Source organism: Erinaceus europaeus, chromosome X (genome assembly GCF_950295315.1).
Source record: "Erinaceus europaeus chromosome X, mEriEur2.1, whole genome shotgun sequence".
In the NCBI taxonomy this organism is placed as follows: Eukaryota; Metazoa; Chordata; class Mammalia; order Eulipotyphla; family Erinaceidae; genus Erinaceus; species Erinaceus europaeus.
In genome coordinates this window covers 121,556,316-121,572,961 of record NC_080185.1, presented here as the reverse complement: position 1 = coordinate 121,572,961, position 16,646 = coordinate 121,556,316, and the positions used below count along the sequence as shown (strand labels likewise).

Genomic DNA, 16,646 nt, shown 5'->3' with positions numbered 1-16,646 from the left:
ATTTCTCCAAACAAAGGCAGTGTTATCATAAGCACCGGGAGCTGCCTGGGAAAGGCAGGAGCTGCAGTTATCAAAGTTGGAACCCTTCTGAAATATGCTTTTGTCTCCGTTTGTGTTGCATTCAATGAGATCAACAAGTGTTGGCTAAGTGTTGAGCGTGGTTTCCTGTGGGATTGTGTAAGGCCTTGCAGGACAATAAACGTTTGGGGGACCCTGAGTAATGTAGCCATTTCTGACCCAGCAGCCGGGAACATGTGAGGGAGTCTGCTACTGCTGCTGGAAAGAGGACAGCTGGAGCTGTGTTCCTACCGCAAGAACTGATCAAGTGAACCTCGGTGGACGTGGGTGGTGAAAGAGGTGAAATGGTGCGTTTCAGCAGCAGGTAGCGACATGCCACTTCCAACAGGAAAAGAGGCTCAGATCCGGGGGTTGTAGAAGCCAAAACTTTATAAAATGTAGGGAGCCCACTTTAAGAGAAAAACTACAAAATTATGGATACAAAATTTCTGGGACCCTTCCCAAGACTTTGGACAGGACTGTGTGATTTGGGGGCCTGTTCGAGTCTCGCTGTAAATTCAGCCTTAACTCACAATTCCATTACAGGAAGCTATTTGATGATGCCTCTGTCATCCTAGCCTGCTCTGGCTTGGGATTGCTTCCTCTCCTGATTTTCTATATTATTCTCTATTTTCTGTACCATGCCCTGCCATGACGTTTCAGATTGGCTTTGTAATAGCTTCTGAAAGGACAAGGAAATATCAGTTACACTTTCATTTTCCTTATCTATTTTTTATTATATTAATTTAGCCATGAATATAACAGGCTTTGAGGTTCCTGTAGTCTTCCTAAATCAGGAGATTGTGGGATATTTTCAATGAAAATATAAATATGGATGGGGTGAGCCATACAGTGGCAACCACATTCGTGTAGTTTGGACAATTCTTCTGGACCGTGCTGGTTCATTGGCTTTAAGACATCGTGTGCATGTAGTCTAGGTCAGTGCTACACGGAATGCCTGGAGATGTCACTAAAATGCAGATTCTGGTGCACTGGGCCTGGAGGAGAACTGAGATTCTTCATTTCCTATAAGTTCCCAGGTGGCAATGATGTTGCCAGCTGGTCCAGGGACCACACTTTGAGTACCTTCAAGGTGTTGATTTGTAAGAAATCTGGGAACACAAATATAGTCAGTAGGGGTGTTGGTTTTGCCTTTAAAGTAGCAAGTCTCTGGGTTGAAAGCCTGTCCCAGCCCACAAAGCAGATGTTTTTGACTAGGGAAATGGCATGAGGTGTGTGGAGACGGGGATTCAAATTGTATGACTGGGGGCTATTTTGTCATCTTCAATGTTGAAATCTGGCTGTGGTCCTTCTTGAAACTTTGCCTCTAGGGTGCTGAAGGGCCGAGGTACAGGTCTCTGGAACATCTGTTGGGGTGCAGGGCCTCCTGCTGCCGTTTCCTCTTGCCTCCTCATCCCCTTGGAGGTGGTGACTGGTTGACTCTCTTCACAGATGGGGAAGCTGAGGTTTAGCAGAGTTAGGTAACAGCCCAGATTGCACAGAGATGAGCAGGGATTTGAACCCACCATAACTTGTTGCTCTCGTCCACACCAACCTGTTCTATTTGAAAGTGTTACATGTTAAACCAACCCAGCAAAGTGTATTAAGACATGGATTTATCACTTTTTGCTTTTTTCCTGAGAAAGCCTCCCAGAGAAGTGCCCTGGGCAAGGTGAGGTCAGCAGGATGGAGGTTTCTGAAAAGAAGGAAGGGCTTAGAGAAACACTTTATGAGGCACTGAGGAAAATCTTGACAACCTTACCTTCTGTGTGGAAAAAAATGGCCTCCCCAAAGTGTCAGATTTTCTTAAACTCTTTGAAGCAACTGAAGTATGGGAATCCATAGAGCTGAGAATTGCATGACAGTGTTAAAGGTTTTCTGTCCATGTCATGCCAAAATCAACTAGTTTTTCTCTCAGAGCATCACAGGAAAGAAGGATTCGTCAGATTCTGTGGACCTGGTATTTATTTATCTTTTTTATTATCTATTTATTTATTGGATAGAGACAGTCAGAAATTGAGAGGGAAGGGAGAGATAGAGACAGAGAAACAGAGAAACACCAGCAACGTTGTCTCACCACTTGCAAAGCTTTCCCCCTGCAGGTGGGGGCCGGGGGCTTGAACCTGGGTCCTTGTGCATTGTTAACATGTGCGCTTAACCAGATGCACCGCCCCTGGTATTTATTTGTCTTTAGCTAGCCTCTTAAGATGCTTTTGGACCGCTTTAGTTTGATTTGGAGTTAAGCCTCTTATTCTGTTGAACTTACACCATCATATTTTGTTCAACTTCTGAGTAAGAAGATTAGCAGCCCTGCCTCGGTCAAGTTTGAGGTGGGGGCCCCATTGTCCCTCACAGAGTCCCCCACACCCAGTCTGCACTTGGAGTTTCTGCTTTAAATATCTAAACACCTATCCAAATTGCTAGCCTCATCTCTCCACGCTCGAGAATAGAGAGGGCAGAATTCTGAGCCAGTCAGACTTTCTGGCCGAGGGAGTAGTCAGTGATCTTGTTCCTGTATATATACCTTGCCCACTTCCGTTCCTGCTTCCTGCTCATTTTCTGCACCTCTTAAAATGCATTCCAACTTTGAAGGTTGTACAGTCTCACCTATTTTCAAAACATGGGCTGGCTTCACTGTTTAAAATAGCCTTGGGGCTCTGCTGGAAAAGTCTGTGTAGGTCACATCCTTCTGATATTTCCACCCTAAGGTCCCTTGGCCTTTTAGCTTTAACAGTCCCATGAGTGTGGTGACGCTCAAATTCATACCGAGTCCCACCACCTTGCATTCCAGGGCAAAGCTGAGGGAATTTCAGCTGAATGCGGAGATCTCTTTAAGTCTGCCTTTGTGATGGTGTATACAGAACTCCAAGCAGGACATCAGAAATTTGGCTTCCCTGAGATGTGTCTCTCAGGTGACAGCTTTTGGGGCTGAGGATGTGGCTAAGTAAGCCACTTAGGCCGCTGGAGTGTTACATCTATAAAGTGACTTCTAAGGTCTGCTAGCCGATGGCTGCCTTCATGACTTCAGGTTAGAGCCTTTTCTTTCTTCCTCTCTTTCTCTCTTCCTTTCTTTCTTCCTTTTTTTTTTTGTTAGATAGGACAGAGAGAAATGGAGAGAGGAAGGGAAGACAGAGAGGGAGAGAGAAAGATAGACACCTGCAGACCTGCTTCACCGCCTGTGAAGTGACTCCCCTGCAGGTGGGGTTAGAGCCTTTTCCGCAAGTGCTTCTCTACCATTGGCAGAGAAGGTCAAGAATGTGGACTGTGCTTGGATTCCGGCCCCAGCCCCACTGTACTAGCAGTGTGACCTGGGCCACTGACTCTGCCTGTTTACCTACCTACCTAATCAATCATCAGTCTATTCTATCATCTACCTGTCTGATGTATCATCCATTTAACATGCATCTATCTAATCTACCTATTCATCCACTCATGTACATACCATAGCTTCACTAACTGTAAGAAGAGAATGGTGTTGCAGCCCTTACAGTGAGTCACAACTTATCCCATAGATGGGGGTGTTCGGATCTACTCCACAGAGTGGTTGTGTACCCCAGAGGGCAGGGTGTTACAACTGACACCCTAGGGTTGATTGGGTGTCATAACCCATCCAATAGGACATCCCCTTTTTGTAAAATAATACATACTGGGTTGTCAGAAAAGTCATGACATATTTTTCTATGCAAAAATGTATCAAGACTTTTCCGGCAGTGCAAGATTTTAAGGTGCTCTAAATAGCACGTGACACATGGCCATCCCTCCTTAAATGTTGGATATTTTAGCCTAGAGGTTATTAGTACAATCCCTCATATTATTCCTCAAGGTTTGATTTTCAGGCCCTCCCTTCCATAATCTCTTTCTTCACTATCTTAAGAAAAACAACAGCTTTTCCTTCCTCTAGCCATCTGTAGCCGAGAGAATAGATTCTGCTCTAATGCTTGGGTTGGTTTTTTTCCATGTTTTTCTTTTTAATCATACTTTACTGGAACCCATAGTGTAGCCTGTACTTCCACAAAAAGTGAGAGAGTTGTAAGTCATCTCAGTTGCTGGGCATAATAAATAAATAAATAAATAAATAAATAAAAGAAAGCTGATGTTTAGAGCAGGGAAGGGGCTTGGCCAGGACAACACAGCTCAAGAATGACAGTTCTATGACTTCTCCAGACCTTCTTGGCCTACCACTGCACACAAACCTTGTAGATTAACTAGTTATGAAACTCAGCTTTCAAACCTCTTCATTGTCACCTGGGGCAGTGCACAGCTGATGTTTATTTCTGGACCCAGCCTTCTCAGTGTGAAATGCTCTGTAGGCTCAGACTCAAGGGTGCCAAACAGGCCTGTGGAGTCAAGCTCTATACTTTGTAATCATTCCCATACAAATGCTAAATAACCACAGTGACTTCAAGTCGTGTTAACTCAGCATGAATCTGCTATGTATGCCACAGGTTACATAATGCTTTCTGGCTTCTGTATAGAACAGAATATATCAATTTTGGCCAGGTTGTTTTCTTTGCCTCACTGCACTTTAACTTCTTTCTAGTTTCATGTGCTTATGGAAATAGGCAGCCCAGGCTATTTGGTAAGCAAATGGAGGTATCCTATCCTATCCTATCCTATCCTATCCTATCCTATCCTATCCTATCCTATCCTATCCTATCCTATCCTATCCTATCCTATCCTATCCTATCCTATCCTATCCTGGTAGGTGGGAATGGGAATGCAAGCATACAGCCAAACCCCACCAACTGCTCTATGAAAATAGATTTCTCATTGACACTGACTCAGTTTAGCATCTTATTTTGTTTTGAAAGTTTTTTTTTTCCTAAGTGAATTTTCCTCAAAGCAGGGTAAGTAAAGCTAAGTTCACCAACCTCTGGACAGGCACTTAAGTCAACAGTTCTATTTGAGCACTACTGTTCTAATATGAAAGAGGAGATATTGGCTTTCTAAGAATTAGTCATCACCAACAATCCACTTCTTGTCCCAAGAAAAACCATGATAGTGTCTTCCATTTACAATCTGGGCTAGTCTAGGAGAAGGGAGATAGACAAGGGAGGAAAAGTAGTAAGCAGAAGAAGGGCAGGTCCAATCCTGAGCAGATATCCAGAGGTTGTCTTAGGAGAAACTGAAATGGAGATGACAGAGGTGTGAGTCATCAAAAATGAGTTCCTACAACTTTATTAGGAAGCATGACAATCCAATTTAGGGACTGCATCTTTGAAGGACTCTGTGTGTGTGTGTGTGTGTGTGTGTGTGTGTGTGTATGTATGGGTGTTCATTACATAAGAATGACAGATTACAGACCCATATGCAAATTAAGTGAACTCACTTTTGTGACAATGAACAAGGGCACATATATATTTGAAAAATGTGAGTGGTATGGTCACCGAAGTACTAATAGTGTTTTCTTCTGCGCATCTATAGTTCTTGGTTTCGTAAAACAAACACATATAATATAATATAATATAATATGTAGGTTTTTATATGAAAGCAAGAAAAAAAAAAAACTAGGCAGCCATTTACAATGAAAATTGTGGTCGAAAGTTGACAGATCATGTTACATCAGATTCAACAACGTCTGATGTGAGTCCTAGGAGACAGAATTGCTCAAGAATTTGAGACCTTCCTTTCTAACCTGTATTCTTCCCTTCACTATGCAGAAGTAACTTTGTGAATTTCATTTGTCCAAGCTTTATGCAACCCACTATGTACATTTTCTAGATAAGATCTTCTCTCCCAAACTCCTTTCAACATGATTGATGTGAAAGTTCTATACACAGAAATGTGTGTATCATCTTGCAGTGATGGAAAAGGCTATTTACTGTTTTGGGTGTTGGAGTTTGCACTTTTCAGAACAGTGCTCTCTCTGAATGTTACAGATGGATTCTACATCTGAAAAATTTGAAAAATAAACACCGTTCAGCTAACCAGACCCATTTAACTAGCACTCTGCTTGGAGGAGTAATGTTTTAACTGTGGCTATAAAGGGAATTTGTTAAGAGTTTTCTCTTTTTGCTTTGTTGGTAATGCTTTAATTGATTCATCACTGGTTTGCAATACCGTTGCCAGTAAATTTTTTTAAAGTTTTAATTATCTGCATTTATTTATTGGATAGAGACAGCCAGAAATTGAGAGGTAAGGGGGAGCTAGAGAGGAAGAGGAAGAGAGACAGAGAGATACCTTCACTTGCAAAGCTTTTCCCTTGCAGGTGGGGACTGGGGGCTTAAACCTGAGTTCAACATGTGTACTCAACCAGGTGCGCCATCACCCAGCCACATTAGTAAATTATTTTTAAGTGTTAAAGTAGTAAAGACAAAAAAGTACTATAACTTTGCCAAGTGTGGCTTGACTCCTCCAAAAGAAAGAGATCAGCCATAGTTTCTGTAATACTCCAAACATTCTCTCCTGTGTAGAGTTCATAGTGGAGGCATGCTACTTGTCACCCCAGGTCCTACTGGGTTTATTTCCCCTGTGCCTCTGCCCCATCTTTTGAGTCCAGAACAAAGATCAAGGAAATAGTGCCACTGTACTTAAAAAAAAAAATCTCACTTTTACAAAAGAATTACACACTTTTCCCCAGGTGATATGCCTGGGGTTAAGTGGTGCTGCACCTGGTAGAACGCACACGGTACTATGCATGAAGACCTAGGTTCAGGCCCCCAGTCTTCACCTGTATTGGTGGAGGGGAGAAAGCTTCATAAGTTGTCGGGCAGTATTGCAGGTGTCTCTCCTTTTCTCTGTCTCTACTACCCTCTCTTTCTCTCCCTCTTTTTCTCTCATAGTCTATCAGCACAGTAAGAAAAAGGGGGTAGGGGGAAATGGCTGCAAGGAACAGTGAAGCTGTGCAGGCACCAAGCCCCAGTGATAATCTTGGTACCAGTGACAATGATGATGATAATGGTATTCAAAACACAAACTGATACAGACTTTATGACGTTCAGTGGACAAGCTTTATATTATTTCTGCCTAGAAATCAAGTGATGCCCTTGAAGAACATTTCAGGGGTTAGTAAACAGGCCTTTGAAACAGGTCTATGAAAATAAATAATAAATAATATTTGATAAATAATTTGTCTTGATGGTTCGTTGTGAGAGTTCTGGTGCAGTCTATGTTGGGAGGAGAGCTGAGTGTGCCTGATGGGGGTGTATTCAATGCCAGCCGGTGTTCCTTGGTCTCCCATCACCAGCCCATCAGACTCTGGGGCCAGTGACAAGTGCCCATTACAGACTAGATAGGTTCATTTGGCCTCCGCCTCCATCCAGACAGAGCAATGCCTGTGCTGTTGCTTCCTGATGGAGAGTGATAAATAGGATGCAAATCACTCCTTTTTAATACATGATCCCGACGGAGTGAGAGGAAGTAGGAGCTATGGTGCTTTTTTGGCTTAGAGCTTGAGAGTTCAAGTTAAGGACCCACCAAGACACTTCGCTTCTATCAAGGTCAAGTGAGTAAAGTGAATTCCCTTCAGATTACCAACCAACAGAGAAAGAGATAGATTATTGGGTGTCTAGATGAAAATCATCTTGTAACTTCACCAAATCAAGAACATAAGTGATTCTCTCTCAGGGCCAACTGCTCACCGTTGTTGCTTCTCCTCACCTTTACACCTGGTATCAGACACAGGAGTGAGGCTACAGGTCTAGAAGGATCAGGAAATTGATGCATTTGCTTTCCTGAAACACTTTAAGCCTTAATGTTTTACATAGTATGGAGAGGAAAAGCAACAACATGTTTAGTTTCTTGTTTATTTATTTATTTATTTATGCCGCCAGGGTTATCACTGGGGCTCAGTGCCTGCACTACAAATCCACTGCTCCTGGAGGCCCTTTTTTTTTTCTTTTTCCTTTTCTGTTTTTTATTGGATAGGGCAGAAGAATTAAGAGAGAAGGGGAAGACAGAGATGGGGAGAGAAAGATAGACACTTGAAGACCTGCTTCACCACTTGTGAAGCGACCCCCCTGAAGGTGGAGACCCGGGGAGCTCGAACTGGGATCCTTGTACTTTGTACTATGTGCACTTAACCCGGTGTGCCACCGCCCGACCCCCCAACATTTTTAGTTTCTAAAGTACCATTATTTTCAGTTTTTAATCTCTTTTGATAGATTTCTGTACTTTCAGAAATGTTGTTCTTTATGCTAAATTTGCTCTAGATCAAGGGCTATAGGAGTTGTTTACAATGATAAAAAGCCTCTGGGTATCATGGGCAGTTTAGTCAGAAAACTGGTCACATTCACAGAGAGAAATTCCAGTTGAGCCATTATTTCATACATGGTGAGCTGTCTGGAGTTTAAACTCAAAACTTTTTTTTTTTAATTATCATATCCAACTGATTGCAAGAAACATCTACAGAAGGCCTAAGGAGTAAGGAAAATTTTAACATGGCTATTTGGAAGGTAGTGTGAAGATGAGTTCATGATCCAGGGTGGAAGCTCAGTAAAATGCTATAAAAAGTCAATAAATTTTAAAAATTAATCAAAGCCAAGGCAGCACATAAAAAAAAAATGAAGGGATGGGCATATTTAAGAGCCCACTTAGTTACATTTTTCTGTAACCCTAAATGTTATATCATAAGTAATTTTATTTATTTATTAGATAGAAGGCAACAGTCAGAAAGAAGGGGAGAGAGAGAGTTGGGGGGGAGACAATGTAACACTTCTCTGCTGCTCAAGGAGCTTTTCCCCAGCAGGTGCTCCCATGTGGTGGCTCAAGACTTGAACCTGGGTCCTTGTGCATGGTAACATGTGTGCTCTTCTGGGGGAGCCACTGCTGGCCCCCAAATCTGAGTTTTGAGATTATATATTATTTATATTATCCCCGAATGAGAAATGGTCCGATAAAGACCATTCACATTTTTGGAAGAATTTTATTTATTTATTTATTTATTTACTTACTTACTTACCTATTTTCGCCTCCAGGGTTATTGCTGGGGCTTGATGACTGCAGTACGAATCTGCTGCTCCTGGTGGCCTTTTTTTTTTTCCACTGGATAGGACAGAGAGAAATTGAGAGAGGAGGGGAAGATAGAGACAGGGAGAGAAAGACACCCGCAGACATGCTTCACTACGTGTGAAATGATCCCCCCCGTGGGTGGAGACCTGGGGGCTTGAACCAGGATCCTTGCAAGGGTCCTTGTGCTTCGTATTATATGTGCTTAACCCAGTGCCCTACTGCCCAGCCCTGCTGGAAGAATCTTTGAAAGCTTAAAAACAAAACCCTAGTTAGATGCTACAAGCACTCATTTTAATTGTTTTATTTTATTTAGGACGACGACAATATGAATACAAAATCCATTCTAGAGGAACTTCTTCTCAAACGGTCACAGCAAAAGAAGAAAATGTCACCAAGTAATTACAAAGAGCGGCTTTTTGTTCTGACTAAAACAAACCTCTCTTATTATGAATATGACAAAATGGTGAGACCCATTTTCTGACTGTTTGAATACTATAGATTCTTCCTGAATTCCTACAAAGTGCTTCATCAGAATGAAACAGTATTATTAATAGACCTCTTAGCTTGCAGTCAAGATCAACTTGCACACATTTCTCACACTATCTTATCTTATCTTAGCCAAGGTATAACTCATGCAAGAGAAAGGTTAAGGAGCAAAGCAAAGGCAGACTCTGACATTCTAACACCAGAATGATGGTTCCCAGAAGGGAAGGGGGAAAGGGACAGTGCAGTGGGTAAAGTGGGTCAAGTGTACGGCAGTGGATGGAAGCCAGACTTCACGTGCTTCCACGTGATGCAGTGACCACACATGTGAAAGTATGAAATGGCGCACTTGACATTCACACACTGTTGCAGACCAATGCAACCTCATAAAAATGATAAGGGATTTTCTGAACATTGGTTAAGACCAATTTTAACTCCAAAGCAATGATCATCAACTTGCAGGTGATTTTGTCCATTCCCCACTCCCCCTCCCCCAGGAGCTATTTGGCAATGGCAGGGGGCATTTTAGGTTTCTGTGATTGGGGGAGGGAGCTATGCATGTGTTGCCTTGTGGGTAGAGTCTTCAGATGCTGCTGAATATATGGTACATGCGGAGGACAGGGCAGCCCTCGCTGCAAAGAATGGTGTGGCTTCAGACAGTGCCGAGGATGAGAAAGTGCCTCCACAGTGTGCTGGAGACAGTTCTCTGGGCTGGATAGAAACACAGCCATACAACAAAGACACTGCAGTATTGTTATAAAGTGGAAACGAGATGAAGATGCTTGGAGGAGTTATGTCTTGGTTTTTCTGCGTAGATAACTGTATGGCAGGTGATTTGAAACATGTCCTAAGATTGTCAGCTAGTAGCTCAGGAGACGGCACAGCGATTGAGCTCTGGATTCTCCAGCATGAGGCCCTGTGTTCGATCCCTGGCACCACATATGCCACTGTGCTGCTTTGAACTCTCCATCACCTTCCCCCAATCTATCTCTCATGAAATAAAATGAAACGATCCTTATTTTTAGGAGATTGTCAAACAAGATAATTTGATTTGATTTTTGTAGTGCCAGGGCCACAAGCACACCAACTTTCACAGCTCCCTGGCCAATTTTTTTTATTCTTTTTATGAAAGGGGGGGAGAGAGAGAGAGAGAGAGAGAGAAAGGAGAGATAGCAGAACACCAGGAATTTCCCTTGGTGTCATGGAATTGCCTTGTGATGCTGGGGTTTGACTCCAGGCCTCATTCACGGCATCCTACTGGGTTGGGTAAGCTACTTTCTACCTCTCAAACAAGAAGACTAAGGACTACTTAAACCCTTGCTTTCAGGAGAGTAGACAAGTTTGTATGACACTTGAGAAGTATCTTCTGTTGTCACGGAAGTCTGAGTATTAGGAAATGGTGGGAGGTGACTGCCATGCCCACCTCATCTCCCTATCTTGCTCCTGAGCAAGACCTTATGTCTGCCTTCCTCTGTGCACCATTGCGCATCACATGACATATCTTACATCTTGCTTTTTAATTCAGAAAAGAGGCAGCAAAAAGGGATCTATTGAGATCAACAAAATCAGATGTGTGGAGAAAGTGAATCTTGAGGAGCAAACCCCTATTGAGAGGCAGTACCCATTTCAGGTAAGGAGAGAGACACCATCCACTGGGTGGGGAGGCTCATTCTTTGGTATTCCTTGGTGTGAACTTGATATATATATATCATCTGGGATAAATAGTGACACTGCATGATGCACTAGTAACATACTACCAAGGCTTGAAACATGCCCATGTGGGAGCAGGACAATTTGCTAAAATTCTACCCACCACTGATCTATCTTCTTTTGAGGGACAAGAATAAAGAGAGCATGTAGGTCATGGTGACCTGACTTGCCTTGGGGTGTGACAATCTCTCTGATCAAAAATCGCTGAGCATTTCCACTGTGTTGCAAGGTATTAGGCACACCCTTGGCAATGAAATGTCATCCCAGCTCCCAAGGCTACTTCACAGGTCACTACAATACAGCAAAGGTGAATGCTTAGGTGAGGGCCAGCAGAAGATGCCATGCTGCCGCCTGAAGCGGAAACTTCAAGGTCAAGGAGATTCCCTACTGCTGGTGAAGGAGTGGAGTTTAGTCCACAGAAACAGGAAGGGCAGGGCAACAGAAGAAACAGCAGGTGTCAAGGTACTGATGGCCTATTTGGAGAGCTCCAAGTAGTCCCTAGGAAGAAAGCAGCCTCAGGAGAGTGAACAAGAGGAGCCTGGAGAGGTAGTCAGGGCAGCATCATGAATGGCTTTGCACAGCATGCTAAGGGTTTTCCAGATTCCCCTGAATCAGTAATGATACGCCACAGAATGTGTACCTACAGTATCTCTTGGAAGTGGTTTGATTTCGTTCGTACCCTACTGTTATTATATCATGAGTATTTCTCTTGCTGATCTAAAGGCAGGTAGAGGGTCAGATAGATGGTAAAGCGCTAGTATAAGGAAACTGTGCCCCCTAAAATAAATAATAATAAAGCCAGGTAAAATTATTCAGTTGACAGATGAGCAACCTATACTTCCCACCTAGAAAAGAATAGTGTCAGGGGAGCATGTGTTCTAGGGAGATGATATCAAGTTCAAAATCATAGAGATATGGAGTATTGAAAAGAAAATAGGCATTGGAGCTCTAAAGAGCACATAGACAACATACTCAACCTCTCCCTTTGCTTCTTCATTTGCGAAATGGATATAATTGAATATGGTCAGAGTTGAGATGGGATTATTGATAAAATATCTCGGAAAGGAGCCAGCAAGGAGGGGCCAGGTGGTGGCGCACCCATATACAGTACTATATGCAAAGACCTGGGTTCGAGATTCTACTCCCCACCTGCAGTGGGGGTGCTTCATGAGTGGTGAAACAGGTCTGCAGGTGTCTCTCTTTCTCTCTTCTCTCTGTTCCTTTCTTCCTTCTCCATTTATCTCTGTCCTGGCCAATAAAATGGCGGGGGGGGGGGAATAGTCCTCAGGATTGGTGGATCCGTAGTGCCCACACTGAGCTCCAGTGATAACACTGGAGGCAAAAAAAAAAAAAAAAGGCCAGCAAATAGATGTTTTAAGAGCTGAATAAACAAGAGTCTGGGGAAGACACTGTCATATTCAAACACTTAGATAAGTGTCTGAAGGAATAGAAAATCATTTTTGCTGAGAATTTCCAGAATGAGAGAGGACTCAAGGGAATGAAATGATATGAAGATATATTTTACTCAGTAAAAGCAGGAATTATATAGTGATCAGAATGTATGAAATTGACAAAATGAGCAAAGAAGCCAAGGCCATCCCACCCCTGAAAATATATATCCACTGGGGTTATTGCGGGGGCTCAGTGCCAGCACTAGGAAGCCATGGCCCCCTGTGGCCACGTTTCCTCTTTTTTTTCTATTTTTTTTAAATTTGACAGGACAGAGAGAAATTGAGAGGGGGAGGGAGACAGAAAGGGAGAGAGAAAGATACACATGTAGGCCTGCTTCACTGCTCATGAAGTTCCCTACTGCAGGTGGAGAGGAGGGCTTGAACCTGGGTCCTTTTGAATGGTGATATGTGTACTTAACCAAGTGCACACCACCCACACCCTCCCCATGAAGACATATTTTTAATTTTAATTATCTTTATTTATTGGATAGAGACAGTAGGAAATTGAGAGGGAAGGGAGAGACAGAGAGGAAGAGAGACAGAGAGACACCTGCAGCACTGCTTCACCACTCGCAAAGCTTTCCAACTGCAGGTGGGGACCAGGGGCTTGAACCCAGGTCCTTGCACATTATAACATGAGCATTCAACCATACACACCACCACCTGGCCCCATGAAGATATTTTTAAGGACAGAGTGAATTAACATTTTCCAATGGGCTCTAAAAGGAGTCATGCATTGAATGGGTGTGTGTCACACCAGAATATTCTAAGACATTCATAATGCATAGCATTTTATAATCTTATATTTCTTGATGGCCCAGGGCACTGCTGCTGAGACCTTAGTTCAGTGCTGTCAGATTCATCAGTGTTGTGATTTTCCAAAGGTGAAGGGTGTCTTAAATAAAACAAACTGGGGAGTGGAGTGTGTTACATAGCAAACTCAACGTTCCTTTCCGATAACAGAAAATTTGCAGTTGTAAAGAGAATCGTGGTGCGACAGCTAAATGCACTAAATCTTTTCCTTTCCAGATTGTCTATAAGGAAGGACTTCTTTATGTCTATGCTTCAAATGAAGAGAGCCGAAGTCAGTGGCTGAAAGCACTGCAAAGGGGTAATTTACTTTTAAATCATGAAAGGGACTCATTGGTGGAGCTCTTTTAGAGACTCGGTGGAGGAAAGGCATGGCAGTAAAAGGATCCAGCTGGAGAGAAAAATCTATTGATTTTCCTACTACCCTAACCCCTAGCCCCAGGAGGTGTTCTTCTTATCCTCAGTTTGCATTCTCATTGTTATACAGAGGAAGCCAGGACTTGAATTCCTCTTCCCACTGGGCACAGAGCTGGCCATTGTACTTTCCCAGAAGCTTGGAGGAAGCTGGGCCACCTGCTCCCCACCCACTGCACTGGCTTTAGCAGGGCAAAGTCTAGGTCCTCATAGGGCTCTGTTAAGTTTTGTATCAACTGTACTTTGAATGTTTCCAGAAAGTTCTACCTAATACTTACTAAGCACTTATCCTTTGCTAGCTACTGTGTCAAACGCTTGTAAAACATTTTCTAAGGTACTTCTTTTGATGACTTGATGGAAGTGAGAGATATTAGTCTCCATTTCCCAGATATGTGACCTTAAAGGAACATGCCACATGTCCCTTTATTAAAGGTCAGTGCTTGGGCTGGGCAGCAGCACACCCAGTTGAATGCACACGTTACCGTATGCAAGGTCCTAGATGCCAGTCTCCAGTCCCCACCAGTAGGGGAAAGCCTCGGAAGCAGTTTAGCAGTGCTGCAGATGTCTCTCTCCCTCTCTATCTCCCCTCTCTCAATTTCTCTCTGTTCTATCAAACAGAAGGGGGGGGGAATGAAGGAAACAAATGGCCATTGCAAGCAGTGGATTCCTAGTGCAGGCACCAAGCCCCAGCAATAACCCTGGTGGCAATGAGAAAAAAAAGGTCAATAGTATAGGCATAATAGTGGAGACCCAGCGCCCCACACCTAACTTTTTCACTAGTACAGCAGAAATATCAAGCAAAATGTCCGCTGACTTTTTTAGGCTACCCCAGTGAAAACCTTTGATGGAAGAGAAAGAATTGTTGGCCATTTGGAGCTGTGACCTTCTTCCTGTGACATTTTTGTATGAAAGAAGGATAATGGTCTGAGGACCACATTTACCTTAAAAGAATGACTCTACTGGTAGAATTTTCAGCTGGCTACCGTTCCCACTCCTGAAGGAAAGGGCTCTAGGGCATGACCTATAGCTGAACATGGGGCGCAGGGGTGTGGGGGGGTCTATACAGCCACTGCCCCCAGGCAGAGGAGGCTGAAGGGGAAATAATACCTCAGAGATCCTTCTGGAGACCCCCAGGCCGACTCGTGTTTGGGAGGGTGTTCTTTAATGTATTTGTGAATCACTTCTTTGTAGCTCATGACTGCTGCTCTAGGAGAAAAAGCAATGTGATCCCCCATTTTACAAGTCAGGAAACTGAGCCCCAGAGATGTCTGATGTTTCAGCAGATGACATTGAAAAGTAGGACTTGGATGTAGGTCTTTCTGACTCCTAGTGGCTCTGAGAGGGAGTCTGTTTTCACTGGACCAGGTGTCTGTCCACAAAGTAGGTTACTAAGCCCTTTTGTGAAAAGCAAAGCTTGAGAGCTCTCTGTGGAAATCCTAGTTTGTAGCAAGTCCTTTCCTTCTGGACTGTGTATGGCAAGCAGGTTTGGGGGAGTCTTGGGCAGCTTGTGTGAAGGTAGATAAAGCACAGAAGGGGAGCAGAGCAAAGCAGAGAAGAATCTCCTAGCCCCTCAAAGCTGCAGGTACCTATCACTTGAGCATAGGACATATTCTGCATCAGCTGGGATTACTGCTTTGGGATGCAGGTAAGCAGATACGAAGCAGTTGCTGCAATAAATGTGCCATTCATTCCTCTCGCACAGAATAAGCCCACAAGTAAACAGCCCTGGGCTTGTACCACAGCTCAGTCAGGCAGCTGGCTCCTGGCTCCTCCTTGGTCTCTGTTGTGCCACCATTGGAGTGTCCCAAAACGCTCTGAACTTCCTTAGAAACCCCCACCTGCCAACTCTAGCTCTTGTCTCATTGGCCAGAAGCATCTTATGCCATCTCCTTACACAAAGGAGGCAGGAAGACTGTCTGACTTGACCAGCCTCTGCTGTGGGGTAATGAGAGAAGGAGGTGGGCCGGGGAGATATGCAGAATAGCACACAGCACTTACATGCAAGGTGCCTCAGTTTCAACCCCCCAGCACCAACGATAACCAGAACTGAGCAGCGTTGGAGTAAAAACAAAAACAAGCAAATAAAAAAAAAATGAAAAAGGGGGGGGTCAGTCAGCAAATTAACCAACCAAGCAGCCACAGGAGAACAAAGCAGGGACCATGAAGACCAGCAGAGAGCAGGAAGACACATTCACGGTGTTAACAGATAATAACTTGTATTTTACTGCTGACTGTAAACCATTAGTCCCCCAATAAATAAATGTAAAAGAAAAAAAAGCTAATAACTACCAGTCACACATACTTTACTCTGCAAGATTATCAGTCAAATATAGAGGAATAATAAAAATAGCACCAGATACACAAAAACTAGGAAAGAACAGAGAGTCTGGTACAGAAAGAGCAGGGACTCTGAGAGGCAAGTACTGAGCCTGAAGAAGGACTAGGACTATTTGGTACCATAGTCAGAAACTGGTATTTTGTATTTGAGTCCTTTTACTTTTTGTGATTTTTGTAGTGATTTCCCATTACCTTCCATTGATGCTTTGTCAAGTTTCTAGAAGATTTATTTACTTGTTTAATGAGAATGAGAGAGACCAGAGTCTGGTCCTATGCAGTGCCAGGGGTCAAATTGAACCTGGAGCCTCAGGTTTGCAAAGCATGTGCTCCACCTATGAATCCTCTTCTGGATTATAGTGCAGTTTTCTTGTTCTTTTATTTATTTATTTTTATTTAATTAATTAATTAAATCTGGTAGGGAAGAAAGAAATGGAG

General features: G+C 43.3%; 1 protein-coding gene across 1 annotated transcript in view; it reads left to right on the top strand.

Annotated features, from left to right (window-relative positions):
• The first annotated feature begins 244 nt into the window (after positions 1-244).
• The window catches only part of BMX (BMX non-receptor tyrosine kinase), a 50,947-nt gene continuing 34,545 nt past the window's right edge, over positions 245-16,646 (top strand). Inside the window, exons 1-4 of the mRNA XM_060183014.1 lie at positions 245-365; positions 9,320-9,469; positions 11,015-11,119; positions 13,680-13,761. Coding sequence (XP_060038997.1) covers positions 363-365; positions 9,320-9,469; positions 11,015-11,119; positions 13,680-13,761 — 340 coding nt within the window. The 5' untranslated portion in view covers positions 245-362. The remainder of the gene's footprint in view (positions 366-9,319; positions 9,470-11,014; positions 11,120-13,679; positions 13,762-16,646) is intronic.